The 13467-nt window shown below is 48.7% G+C and overlaps 1 protein-coding gene and 1 long non-coding RNA gene across 14 annotated transcripts; one reads left to right on the top strand and one right to left on the bottom strand.

Annotated features, from left to right (window-relative positions):
- Window positions 1–1584: 1584 nt before the first annotated feature.
- On the bottom strand, window positions 1585–4001 carry LOC120688409 (gamma-glutamyl hydrolase 2-like). 5 transcript variants are annotated; one of them, XR_005681075.1, is made up of 4 exons: window positions 3963–4001; window positions 3138–3206; window positions 2731–2822; window positions 1585–1926 (listed from the first exon to the last, which is right to left on the bottom strand). XR_005681075.1 is itself a non-coding variant. In XM_039970727.1 (4 exons), exons 1-4 carry the CDS (start codon window positions 3633–3635, stop codon window positions 1908–1910), a joined length of 303 nt encoding a protein of 100 aa, XP_039826661.1. In that variant the 5' UTR covers window positions 3636–3925; the 3' UTR covers window positions 1585–1907. The 5 variants fall into 5 exon arrangements, 2 of the variants coding, with proteins under 2 accessions (XP_039826661.1, XP_039826660.1); XR_005681076.1 differs by having other exon boundaries at window positions 3932–3993; XM_039970727.1 differs by lacking the exon at window positions 3963–4001 and adding an exon at window positions 3513–3925.
- LOC120688410 lies at window positions 3987–9264 on the top strand. 9 transcript variants are annotated; one of them, XR_005681082.1, is made up of 9 exons: window positions 3991–4591; window positions 6822–6875; window positions 7341–7413; window positions 7775–7960; window positions 8094–8158; window positions 8271–8376; window positions 8473–8508; window positions 8622–8777; window positions 8879–9264. It is a non-coding gene; the product is annotated as an uncharacterized LOC120688410 (long non-coding RNA). The 9 variants fall into 9 exon arrangements; XR_005681080.1 differs by having other exon boundaries at window positions 3988–4591; window positions 7341–7960; XR_005681079.1 differs by having other exon boundaries at window positions 3988–4591; window positions 7341–7960; window positions 8094–8376.
- The last annotated feature ends 4203 nt before the right edge of the window (window positions 9265–13467 follow it).

Here is a 13467-nt window from a genome sequence, read left to right on the forward strand (position 1 = left end):
TTCCTCCCTCTCCGGCTAGTCTTCCGGGTGAAAACCTAGACCATGTTGGTTGGACGACGATGGCACCTGTGGCGTCGTTTCCTTTCTGAAGGCGTTGTCTTGGAAGCTTTGCTGGTGGCGGCCATTTGCTCTCCTCGGAGAGTTTCTGCTTCTGCATCTGCCTTCGCATCATTTCATCTACATCGTCCAGGTCGTGTTTGGTCTGCGGAGTCTCTTCACTGGCGGATGCTTGTCGCCGTCGTCGCTTTGGGGGAAGTTCGTTCGGGCGGATGCTTTGCCGCCATGGTTGGTTTCTTCGGGCAGATGCTTTGCTGCCATATTTGGTTGATCGGGTGGATGCTTTGCCGCCTCTGCTGGGTTGTTGACCTTTGCACCCTGGATGTTGTTGATTCTGGTTGCAGGCTCAGTTGTAGGGTTCTGGCGGGTGTTGTGAGTCGTGCCCTTTGTCATCCCCGTGTTGCTTTGCTGCTGTTCTGGTTGTGTTCCCTTGTTTGTGTGTTTTTTCAGTGTTTCTTTTCTTTTAGTCCTTTGTGCTCTTGCGTTGGACAAGCTCTACTTGGCTACATCAAGATTGTGTATGTAACTGTTTTCTTCTTAATGAAAAACGTGCTCAGGCACGGTCGCGAAAAAATGATGAAGGCGGAGAAGAGGTACGAAGGAGTGGAAGCTGGAATTTGGAGGTGCTGATTGAAGGTGCGGGCGAAGTTGTTAACTGAAGGCTTGTTGCAGAGAAAGCTCGGTCCCACCTCTGTGTTTTTTTTTCTTTTACGCGCCATTTTCCTTAGATGCAGATGCTACTAGGCAGGCGCTAGTGATGGCCATCCAGAATTGAAGTGTTCCTATCATTGCTTGGCCACGTGCAAGAGACAGTACCAATATGCAACCTGGAGATTTTACCCCATGTGTGAGTGGAGTGGAGTTGAACTCTTGTGCCTGATCCTGTAAATCTAGTACCCCCAGCATCAGACGCTCTTCTTTCAATATAAGTAGGGCCAAAGCTGGATTTTGGTCTAAAAAAGTAAAAATTGAACCTACATTGGAGTACAATTGACTGTAAGTATCAGTAGAAAAATGGGGTCGCGCTGCCCGCAGGCGCCATCATCGTCGCTGCCGCGCCCACCCTTCCCCGCTAGCACCGGTGCCTTGCCGATGCAGGCCACCAATCCACTGCCTGCGGGTGTCCTCGTCGACGCCACTGCTTCGAGGTCCTCGGAAAGGCGCAGCGCTGCTCCCCGACACCAAATGCTCCTCCGCCACCGTCACCTCCTTCCCCTACAACTTTCTGTAGTTTATATGTGCTTATTATCTAGAAAAAGACATTTATATATGTTTGTCTATATTAGCTGATTTAAATGGAATTCTAAATTTGTATCAACGTCATATTCTACTCCCTCCACATTCTGCGTTTTACACGAATAATTGTCTCACGGCTTTTTTGGTGTGTAGTTGCATGCTTGCTTCATCGACATGCTAAATCGCCAGAAAATAGCAAGGCACTAGAATATTCATAAGGACCTGGCTAACATACGGACGGTCGCGTAATTTAGGCCGGCCGTACGGCCTACCCAAATTAGGAAAAATAAATAGAATAAAAAAGTTACTTTCCATATTTTGAAACCACGTGAATTAGTACATGAAAAGAAGTAGTATCACGAGCAACTTTTTACTGGAATCACAACCACCACCACCCTTCCTAATCTCCTCACTGGTTATTTCTACTTCACTAATACTGCCATTCAACTCAATGTTCACATGAAGCAACTTTTTGAGACCAATTAAGCAAATTCATGAAGAACTCTAAGAAAATTAAAACATATACAAAGGAAATTTTCACCCATCTAAACATTTATACAAAATAAATCTTCATGCATCATTCTCTAGCACCAAGAAAATATGGACCGCCACCATCACCAGATTTGTGTGAGCCTGCTATGGCACCAAAACAAGAAATGTGAATCAGTATAAATAACCAGCAAATTGTCTAAATTGACGAGAACAACTGACTAGCAGAACAGAGAATTGAATCGGTATTAATAACTAGCAAAATGGCCTAAATTGATGAGGACAGCTAACCAGCAAATACAAAGGAGTTGAATCACTATTAATAACCAGCAAAATGGCCGAAATTGATGAGGACAGCTAACCAGCAAATACAAAGGAGTTGAATCAGTATCAATAACTAGCAAATCCCCCAATTCAAGCCTTCTGTGAGCCTGTTCACGCCTATTTGTACAACTAACCGGCAAACCAGACACAAATGATGAACTTATGGGGGGACGCTTATCGAGAACCATATTATTGCCCATCTATAATAGTATTATTGCCTAATTCCTAGTTATAAATGCTTATAAATTCTACCAAAATGCTAGTTGATTTACCTTAAGTTTCATGCAATGCTTATGCACAAAAAAGCAAAAAAAATTCTAAATTGCTTCATGTGAACATTTTAAATGCTAGTCGGATAATATTAAAATGCCTATTGAAATTTATTAAAATGCTAATGATACATATGCATGCAATCAGTTTGAGTACTACAAGATAAAAACTATCTTCCACGCAGAAATGCATTTCCACGGATGTAATTTTATGCCATTTGACCGAACCATGGTTTCTCTGCATGCTTTATCTTACACAATAAGATAGCAAAGAAAAAGATTGTCTTTCTAAACTATTAGCAAGAAGTAGCAAATAAAAGACATGCTTGAACATGGTTTTGCATGAAGCAGCTACCTTTGAAACACTGTGCCCTCAAAAGAATAGCTGGGAAACTGAAGAGTAGATGCTTGATTCTGGGCATCAAAAGTCTCCAAGATATTATTGTCCTAGCACAATACAAAAAAAAAATCAGTGTCCACCACCTGTTTCAGCAAACTGAACAAGAATAGTGGTGTGTTCACTGAATAGAAGAATGCAGTGCATTTTGCTCCAGTGCCTTACACCAGACAAGCAAAGATAATCTTCTAACTTCGAACTAAGCATTACTCTTACCGCCGAGGTGTATGAGTTTATCGATTTTGTAGAGAAAATAATCTAATAAGTTGGCAGATTATCTTTTATATTTTAATTAATTATTATTGTTACACTTGTAAGTTGCTATTTGTGAAAAGTTAAGTTAACTTGCAGCCAATCACACTTACAAGCTCAAAGCCTAGGCATTGAGCAAATAAAGGAAATGATTCACCCGCATCATTCCTGTCCAAAACATACTGACAAGGGAAAATAGAACTGTTAGAGTAAATTGTGATTATTTGGTTGGATATGCTTCAGGTTTGGGCATCCAAAATAGATGATCCAAAATTATGATACTGAAATATGATATGTTCTACTGAAATTAACAACATTAGAAGCAACTCATAGTTAGGAACTTATCAATTCCAAACTGCTAGACAACTAATTGCATCTTATGTGTGGTTCGGCCCAGGCAGGCCAAGGTGCCCACACCAATGGCCTTAGCTGGCTAGTAGTCTTAGATTGATTAGAGATAGGCAAGAGTATTCAAAATCACAATCTACCTGAAACACTTTTTTTTTTATTGTCTCAAAATATACACCTTGCTTCTCTGATCCACCGGTAAACAACACACCATTCACTGAACTCAGTTTTTGCCCACTGGAAAGTAATGAACTGCTTCTCATATTTGATGTATTTGCCCACTGGAAAGTATGAACTGCTTTTAATAATTGATATAATTCTCTATAGGAAATTACTGAAAATGCATGTACTATTTGACAAAAATGTCTATTGCAAGGTACTCAAATGCCTATTGTAAAAAATTGTATATTTGCTCTAATCAAAGTCAAGCTGTAGAGAATACCAGCAAAGTTCAAAAAAAAAATAGCACATTGACCTAAAGTTCTATCCTCTAGCCAAATGCAAGCAAGGCATGACTTAACAATGGAACCAGCGGTTGCATCCTATAGCATGAAAAGACCTTCCATGTACTTGGTATCTGAAAATCTTACTGGATTGCCAAGCTGAAGACAGACACTGCTACTATTGCGCCCCCCTCCCTCCGCATTCTCCTCATGACGCCGTCATCGCCCGGTGCTCTTTCCCTCGCCCTCCCCCCATCTCCGACACCTACGCCGCGAGATCCGCGGCCGTCCGCCTCCACCACGACGCCGGAGTCCTCGCACAGCTCCGAAGCCCGGTGCCCTCCCCTCGCCCAGCCTCGACACCCGGCGCTCTCTCCCTCCTCTCCGACAACTCCGCCGTAAGAGCCAAGCCTCCGCCCGTCCGCCGCGTCACCGGGGCGCGAGCCGCGCACGCGCTCGGCACCCTCTACTCTGCGGCAAGCCGTGGCCGCCCTCCCCCGAGCGCACCAGGGCGTGCGTTGCCTCCTCGCCCGCACTCCAGCAGACCCCGCTGCCCTGCATCGGCCGCTGCACAACCACGCCACTGCCGCCACCGAGCCGAGGCGCCGCCTCCTCCGAGTCCTCCCTCTCTCACGCGCTGCATCTTGCAGGACTCTTGAGGTCCTGTTCAGCCCAGGGTGGTAGACGGTGGAAACGGTGCAAGTGCCGGCGGCGGCAGGGGAGCCGGCCCCTTCAGCGAGCAGAGCATCTTAGCCGCGAGGACTGCGCCTCCCCAGGTGAGTTTCCAATTCCTCAAGTACCTCAGGTGATGAGTACAGATCATGTGCTTATGCTGAATGGATTTATGCTGCGATTTTTCTAAAAATGGCCTTTAATTCGTCTATTCATAACTTACAACTGCAATTGAATGGGAGGACAACTCAATACTAAGCTTCCAAAATCACACGAGGACTGGTAATTCAGGATAGTGTGCTGCTATCAAGTAATTCTTGGATTTCTTACTGGCCGCCCATTAGTGATTAAGATCCGCTAATTAGTATCCTCTTGGATTCCTTTGCTGCTTAGTATCTGCTGCTCCGATGTGGGATTTTGGATTGTTCTTAGTCTTGTTTATGGCTCAAAGAGAGCACGTGCGGCCAGCCGATATTGGATAGGGCTGAACACTTTGAACCGCTGCCAGATTGAGTAGCCAAAAAGCTACCTTTGAACCCCATGCAAATGCTAGCTGAAAATTGAGCTAGGCAAAATGTCTTTGCTCATTGTCCAGATCACACACAAGTAAGAGTAGATACTATGGTAGTGAACTAACTATTGAACTTAAGGACGATGAGACGATGAGCCCAAACCAATTTGAGAGAAGGAATTCCAAGGAGGAGTAATGATTCATCTGGGTGACGAATAAAAGGAGTAGTGATTCAAATTACTTGGTGTATATTTTTGAGTTGCTCCAATTTTTCTGAAATAATTTAAAACCTGACCAGTATACTGAAGTTGCAATTCCAGAATCCACATTTTTTAGTTGCTCCAATTTTTCTAAAGTAGCAATTCCAGAATCCACATAACACACCTGATAACATGACATGAACATCGGGTCATGTATTATATTTGTCGGTACACTCAGATAGGGGTACCCTCTCCTACAAGACAAGGACGAAGGCGCTCAGGAGCGGCAACCACGGACCACGGGCCCGGACCCCCGCGGACAGGTCCCGAACCTCCGCGGGCCGGACCTGGGCCTCTACAAGTGGAAGCCGGACCTCCAGGAGGCCTGAGTCATCAAGCCAGCCAGGCGCAAGCCTCGGGACCTCCGCTCCCCGCTCGGGCAGGGGTCCGGAGCCACCACGTGCCCCTGTGGGCGCTGCCGCCGACCCCCGGGTCCGGTGCCGCCACGTGTCCCACAGGCGCGGACCTCCGCTCCCCGCTCGGGCAGGGGTCCGGAGCCGCCACGTCCCCCTGTGGGCGCGGCCGCCGACCCCTGGGTCCGGTGCCGCCACGTGTCCCACAGTCGCGAGTCTTCCACCTGAAGCCAGCCCTCCTGCCGCATTAAATGATGGTGGTTGAGGCGTGCGCTGCCAGAGCAGGGCATCGAATGCCCACTCACGGGTTGGACAGGCGTGACATGACAACACGGTAAGCCCGCCAGTTACCGAGGCGGCTCGTCAGTTACCAAGGCAAGAATTAAAGACTCAGCGCCGCACGCATGGGCGACGAGTCATGATGATCTGCTACTGACTGGAGCAACAGTGCACGCTGCTACAGTGGACTGAGTCAGTAGTTCGGCGCTTCATCATGACCTCGACGCGCGGCTGCAGAGGCTAGACTCTACTCCGACAGAACAGCTCAAGACCATGCCTGGTCAGAAGATTCGTACGTTGTAAGATAATATATCGCCGGGTCCACATGTCGGGGCCCCGCTCAGTGTACGTGCTCCCCTTGGTCATACAAAAGGGAGAGCATGCACGGTAGGATGACAAGTTCACACAAACACAAGTTCTCGGGACTTCTTCCAGGTCTCTCTCCTCCTCCACACTCTCGCTCAAGCCCAGGGCTCTAGCAAGCTCTCATACAGCACTCTCTAAGCTCTGGTAATACAACTCACAGTGGACGTAGGGTATTACGCTCCGGCGGCCCGAACCACTCTAAATCCTTGTGTGCTTTTCGTGTTCATACGCCTCTAGATCGAGCATTCCTTGGCTGTCCCCAAGCTCATCCTGCACTTAGGATTAGGCGGGTGCAATCCGCCACCCGGCTAGAGAAATCCTCCGACAATATTGGTGCATTACATGCTTGTGGTTTCATGTCTTTTGGCCATGATGTACCTAATACTGTGGCTTCCTGAGGCTGTGGAAATCTCTTTTCAAAACTTTATTTCATCAGCAAAGGAGGCTGGAGGCTCTCCAGGAAATGTGTCTAATCTTTATTTTCGTTTTGCAAATCTGTACTTGGAGTTCTTGGGAATTATTTACTTGCCTATATGCATGTTCTTATGTCCAGTTTCACTAACAGGAAAAAATCCATCTAAGTGAACCTTTGATCAGAACAGCAACAGGGAAATGCCATGTAAGTGAACCTCTACTGCCTTCTTGGGTGGATCATTTTCCTCTACTGCATTCTTGGATGGATCACTTTTTTCCCTCATCTATAATGGTTGGTGCGTAATTATTTACTATTTTGGTTCCACAAATGGACCAATGATATAAGTGCGGCCCGGTTGCAAACAGTTTGCACATGCTAATTCGTGAGTTCCAGCATCGACTTTTACCCGACTTACATTTATAGATATTGTACACAAACCGGACCTTCTGTTAAAGTGATTCATCTATAAAAAAGCTGGATGTGACAATGGGAGTGGCTGAAAGGGTGAAAATGTAACATATGCAGTAATCACCTTGATGATAAATTATTGCTCAAGCTTCCTCAGCAACTGTTCCTTTGAAGGGTCTCTTTGCCCTATGCTGTAACAATATCATGTATCCATTTGCTGTTTTTTGGTCTTACTAATGACTGGCTAATAATGAACTGCAGAATTACACGAAGTTGTGCCTGAGGTGAGCGGTGTCTTAGCAGATCCAACAATCAAATTCTTGACCCTGTGACTGTGAGTGCGGATGAATTTTTTCTTGTTTGCAGCTGTATTCGAGCTTAAGTAAGCCACCAAAATAATTTGTACAATATTTTCTCTTCATTGCCAAAGAAAAACTTGTTTTGAGTGACTCCTAGGAGTGTCTAACCCTTTCTAGACAAAGTTGAGTGGAAGTTTGAAAACAACAATAGTTCCTTATTATTTTCGTTGAGCAATAACCTAAACTGTGAGAGTATCTGAATGCATTTTTTATGAAATTTTTCTGTCTGCCTTATTAAAGATGGTGGAGAATTTTTTTTTATTTTGCATTGGATTCTCTAAGTGCACAATTTGGACTAAAAGGCAGCTAATTGCAGCTTCTCTGAACCCCTTGCAGCTTGACTAAAAGCGGAGAAGCTGCAGCTCGCCTTTTGTGGATTTTAGGATCCTGTGTGAAAATCGAGTTTGTTTAACAGTCAATTCAGATTGTTTACATGAAATCGTGTATGCAGGCTGAACTACGGTGACTCAAGACCCTGCTAAGTGGGTGTCATTTATTGCATTCTCATTGCCATTTTGACGTGTAAGATACTATGCAAACCAGGCACTGTAGGCATGTGATCAAATGATGGTGTCAAGCTAGCTAAATATTTAACAGTGCGTACTTTAGTTCTCCAAATAGTTTACATGGATATTTTTCTATCCTTTTATTTCAGGTTTCTATTCTGTTGTCAAAGAGGTCTCCATATTACGCAATCGAATATGCAAAAGTTTACTAGATGTATGTTTGGCACCAAGGCATGAGTGCAATCGGTCAAAAATAAACTGCAGATTAATCATTGCGTTTTAGGTTCAGTTTAGATTATGATTGATTTGTTCCGTGAGATTTGCAGATGTGCAGAAGGGTAAGATAAATTAGCCAACAGATCTTTGAACTGCTGGCAAGCTCTAGCATCAATCGGAACACTCACTTAAGAATCTCATGGTGTAATTTTGCAGGTAAATAATCGTCATACTTCCTTTGGTTTACTGTTTCAGATAAAGATGTTCCATGTTTCTCCTTTTATTTCTAATTTTGTCACAATCTGATTGCAGGTTAATTGATGAAATTTTTGCAAGAAGCTGTTGCAGGTGCATCTACTTCTTTTCTAGTGTTTATTTGATAGTTTGATTAGTTCATTAATTGTTTGGTTCACCTTGATATACTCCCATAAGTACATGATTACTAGCTACTTCATTTGCAGAGGTGTCTAGAGGGGAGTTGTTGGGTGACTGCCTGACTGAAGGTAGAGGCGACAAGAAAGGTCCATGCTAATGAGGGGCTGCATCAGCATGGGACTCTCCTTGACACTACACTGCAGGAGATCGATGCCAGGATGTGATGTGCGCGCGAGGATAATGTGGGTGGTGGCCTGAGCCTAATGTTCGTTTGGTTGATCCAATCTGATTTTGTTCCGTTTAGCTTTCTCAACTTGGTGTTTGCCTACTGGGTTACCTGCAGATGAAGCTCAGCAAGGAGCGGAATGCTTGTGCAGGAATCCAACAAGCTGGAAGGAGACCAGCACATGGTGCCTTCTTTGATACTTCTGTTCATGCTATCTTTTGTAGAAATTGGTTGGCTTAGTCTTATGTATCTCCATATGGTATACTACAGCTTTGAAACGTTTTTTTATAGGAAGATTAAAGTAGTTAGGTGAAGCCTTGAAGGGGAACACTCTATTTTGACTATTTATCACTATGTATTAAGATCATAAGAGAATGCTGGATTGTGATTTCTTTGGTAATTTGCTATCTGTTATGGGTTAGAAACTGAAAGACCTCATGGGTATTGAGCTCCAAAATATTGTACTTCTTAGTTCTGTTATGAAAATAATGCTGGTCTAACCACATGACAATGGCAGGCTGCAAATTGTATCACTTAGAAGTTCTACCCCTCCCTTATCTTCTTAATATATTGATGTGCAGTTCTCCTGCGCGTTTGAGAAAAAGAAAATGGCAGGCTGCTGAGTTTATTGCTATTTTGTTTCCATGGTTCGGCCTGCCACCCCTTCAGAATTTTCTTTCGTTTTGAAGAATTTTGAAGTTTGTAGTTTTCATGCCAAATTATAGATCAATGCAATCTCTCCATCAGTGTTACCAAGTTTCATTTTTTATGAGTCAGTGTTATTATGGGTTATTTTTGTAAGTGGTATAGTACACTTTATTATTCCAATCTTGCAGAAAAGCTAAATATATGCCTTCATCACTTTGATGTTTATGGAGGAAAATTGTTTCACCCGTAGCAACGCACCGGCACACACCTAGTAATAGTAAGAAAGGAATGGATGAACTATATATACAGTCTAAAGAACATATATACTAAAGCCCAACATGAACAGGCAATCTCGTCCATAGCCTGCATTCCCGTTCGATCATTTCTTTTCCCATAAGGCATCACATGTAACACACACAGACACACACGAAGCTATCAAATTCTAAAACTAGGAAACAACACTTGAATTACTCTGTATGGATCAAATAGAGCTCCCTCTTGTCAGCTTTTAAACACCCACATCCAAAAAAAAGCATAAAGACAATGTGTTCAATGGTAGTAGGTAGTTGATCACAAAGCATATATATATATATATATATATATATATATATATATATATATATATATATATATATCAGATGATCTATGTATCAATTGTCCACTAGCATTTGTGCAATTGTGCCAATGCAAAACCGGTCATGGTGAGTTGAATTTTACAACCCAATACCCATACAGTTGCAAATTAAGAATTATTTCACATCTTCAACGAAAAAATAGACTACACCCAAATGAACACAGTAGCATACTCCCTTGATCGACACCTAGCGATAACATATATACAAGTACTCTACTCTTGAATCTATATATTAAATGAAGCGCGACCAGAAAAGAAGAACACACATGCCCAACTTATATATATTTAACTTGCTTGACATTGCATATAGCAGAGTACCAGATTCAGAAACAAACATAAGTTCATTCTCCCTGGAATCTCAAATAGACATCAGATAGTACTAACCATAGACACCAACGAAACATCCACGGAAGGGAGACCGATTCTTCTCACTGGAATCTCAAATAGACATCAGACAATAGTACTAATAGTATCCATAGACACCAACGAAACCCCAAATGAGAGGAATTCCCGTTGGATGAAAGCGTGGGCGACGCCCTATTGCCCTACTCCTCGGGAGCTGCTGGAGCCTGGAGGCCGCGGAGCAGACGCCGACGAAGCCGCGAAGAAGACGCCGACGAGAGAGCTCCACTGGCTGCACGGGCCCTGAGACGACGGCGCCGGGACGAAAGCGGCAGGAGGCGGCGGTGCAGCGAGCCCTGCACTTGAAGTGCCGGCGGCTTGGGGTCGGGACTTGATGTAGCGGTTGGCGCGAGTCCACAACTCCTTGACGTACGTCTGGAAGACCTCGGACCGCCCCGCATCGGTAGCCAGGTCCTTGTCGGCGGCGTACGCAGAGGCGGCGGCGAAGGCCTCGGCGTCCACAGCAGCGGCGGCGCGACTGGCCTCGGGCTCCGGGATGACACCGTCGTGCAGCCCGATGGGTAGGAGCCCAGCCATCTTCTTCGCGACCATGTCCACCATGCCGTCGCGCATGCTCTGCGGCAGTGGCCAGATCCCCAGCGTTTTGTCCAACTGCGCCTTGACCTCCGGCGGCATCGGGGTGCAGCGTAAGACCCTACCTGGGTGAGGCCTGAGAGAGACTGGAAGCGTCGGATCTCCACGACAACGGTGCGGTTCCAGCGGTCGGGGGCGTTGAGGTCGTCGTTCGCCATCGTTCGCAACTCCTCCTCCTGGCGCGGCCCGCGCCGGCCAGCACGGCGCCCGCGCCGCTCCGGTGAGTGAGAGGGGGGTTGGTGGCTGCGGCGGCGCGAAGTAGGAATCAGATCACCTCACGTTGGTCTCGTCGACTCGACTTCCCTCGGCAGTCGGCTATATGGGACTGTCCATCTACCCAGGCGGTGGGTCTCGGCCCAACAAAAGCACGGTCCGTTAAAGCCCACGACAGGGGATACTCGAGTACACTGTTTTCTCCGCCGCCGCCATCTTCCTCGGCGTCGGCGACTCGTTGCCTCCCGCTGGTGATGTCTTCCTCGTTGTGGCTTCCCGATGTTGATGTCTCCTGTAAGCTTGTGCCTCCGGCTTCCTCGTCGTCGTCCTAGAGGCATTGGTCGCCTCGTCTGCTGGCCATGCGGCTGCCGGCATTGCGCTCGCCGTCGTGCCATGTCCGGGCACTGCTCGGTGGTGTGAGATCAGCATCCCGTTGCCGGTGCACAGCTCCAGATGCTGCCCCCAACGCTCGAGCTCCAGCAGTTGAAGCCTTAGGATTCAGTATCGAGTTCCAGTTGTATTCAGAAGGTTTCAGGAATTCGATTCAGTACTTCAGTAGCGAGCTCCAATTCCATTCAGCAGGTTGCAGGAAATCTATACGTGAAGGAAAGTTGTAGTCCCCCATGGTCGTTTGTGCAGGAAATTAGATAGGAAGCATAAGTGTTAGCAATTTGTGCCAATTGTGATTGTATATGATAGGGATAAGTCTATTTTACAACCTCGAACTAGTCAAGAAGTCCGTTTTTCAACCTCCTACTACGAAACTGGGTAACCTAGGCTCTCGAATGGGCAAAACCGTCCGAATCACCCCCTCGAGCACTGTAGCAAGTGGTTTTGAGGGTGGTTTTGCACCCGTGGCACAGGGGGCCCACAAGTCAGTCCACATCAGCACCTCAACCTTTTCTTCCCTCTCAATGACAGGTGGGCCCCACTTCTACTCTCCCACCGCCGCCGTCTCCTCTCCCACTGCCGCCGCCGCCTAATGCCTCACGCTGGCCCGCCTGGCCGTCGACGCCCCTCCCCATCTCCGCCTCGCGCCGGCCGCTGTGGCCTCCCGCGCTGGCGTCGGGCCCATCCTCCTCCTCGCCAGCCCCGGCCCCGGCTCGCAGCTAGAGGTGTGCGCAGACGGGCGGCCCAAGGCTCGGCGGCGGACACGGCTCGCGAGCTCCGCGGCGATGAAAGGACGCGGCCGCCGGAGGCACGCATGAGCTCCGCGGCGACGAAGGCGCACGCGAGCTCTGCCGATGTCCAAGCCCCTCGACTCTTGCCTCCTAGATAGGCGCCTCGGCGTGGCAGCCGGAGGCGCACGTCGACGCGGCGGCCTGAGGCACGGGCAGACGCGGTGGCCTGAGGCTCAGCTCGGCGGCAGACGCGGCGCCCAAGCTCCACGGCGACGACAGCCACGACGCCGGCAGGGGAAATGGATCCCATGGAGAGAGATGACAAGTGGGTCCCCGCGCCCGCAAGCTCGCTCGTGCGGCTACCATCGGCCGTCGGGAGGCGGAGCAGTCGCGGGGACGAGGCGCCGCCGGACGGAGGCGGAGAGGGCGTGGTAGCGAGGACGCCTACCGGAGGCAGAGGCGAGGCCGTCGGCCGGAGCAGGAGCGGGGTCAAGGCGCAGCCGGCGGGAGGCGGAGCGGCCGGCCGCGGGGTTGAGGCGCGCCGTCGGGAGGTGGAGCGGCCATGGGGACGAGGCGCCGCCGTCCGGAGCGGAGCGGCGGGGTCAAGGCGCAGCCGGCGGGAGGCGGAGCGGCCGGCCGCGGGGTTGAGGCGCGCCGTCGGGAGGTGGAGCGGCCATGGGGACGAGGCGCCGCCGTCCGGAGCGGAGCGGCGGGGTCAAGGCGCAGCCGGCGGGAGGCGGAGCGGCCGGCCGCGGGGTTGAGGCGCGCCGTCGGGAGGTGGAGCGGCCATGGGGACGAGGCGCTGCCGTCCGGAGCGGAGCGGCGGGGTCAAGGCGCAGCCGGCGGGAGGCGGAGCGGCCGGCCGCGGGGTTGAGGCGCGCCGTCGGGAGGTGGAGCAGCCATGGGGACGAGGCGCTGCCGTCCGGAGCGGAGCGGCAGGAGGCCGGCAAGGACGACGACGACCGCACGGGGTGGGAGGCCGGCGTCGCCGCGGAGGAACGCGGCGCGCAGGCAGGAGGAGAGAGAGGTGACAAGTGGGCCCCACATGTCATTGAGGGAATGAGCAGTGACGTGGACTGACATGTGGGCCCCGC

The sequence above is a fragment of the Panicum virgatum genome, chromosome 9N (assembly GCF_016808335.1).
Source record: "Panicum virgatum strain AP13 chromosome 9N, P.virgatum_v5, whole genome shotgun sequence".
Classification (NCBI taxonomy): Eukaryota; Viridiplantae; Streptophyta; class Magnoliopsida; order Poales; family Poaceae; genus Panicum; species Panicum virgatum.

Bases quoted from the DNA above. Each gene is read 5' to 3' on its own strand.
- LOC120688409 (XM_039970726.1), bottom strand. From the start codon at position 3,635: ATGAGAAGCAGTTCATTACTTTCCAGTGGGCAAAAACTGAGTTCAGTG. The intron at 3,207-3,512 runs GTAGATTGTGAT...TTCCCTTGTCAG, and splicing joins TAAAAAAAAAAGTGTTTCAG to TATGTTTTGGACAGGAATGA. The intron at 2,823-3,137 runs GTAAGTGTGATT...GTATTGTGCTAG, and splicing joins AATGCCTAGGCTTTGAGCTT to GACAATAATATCTTGGAGAC.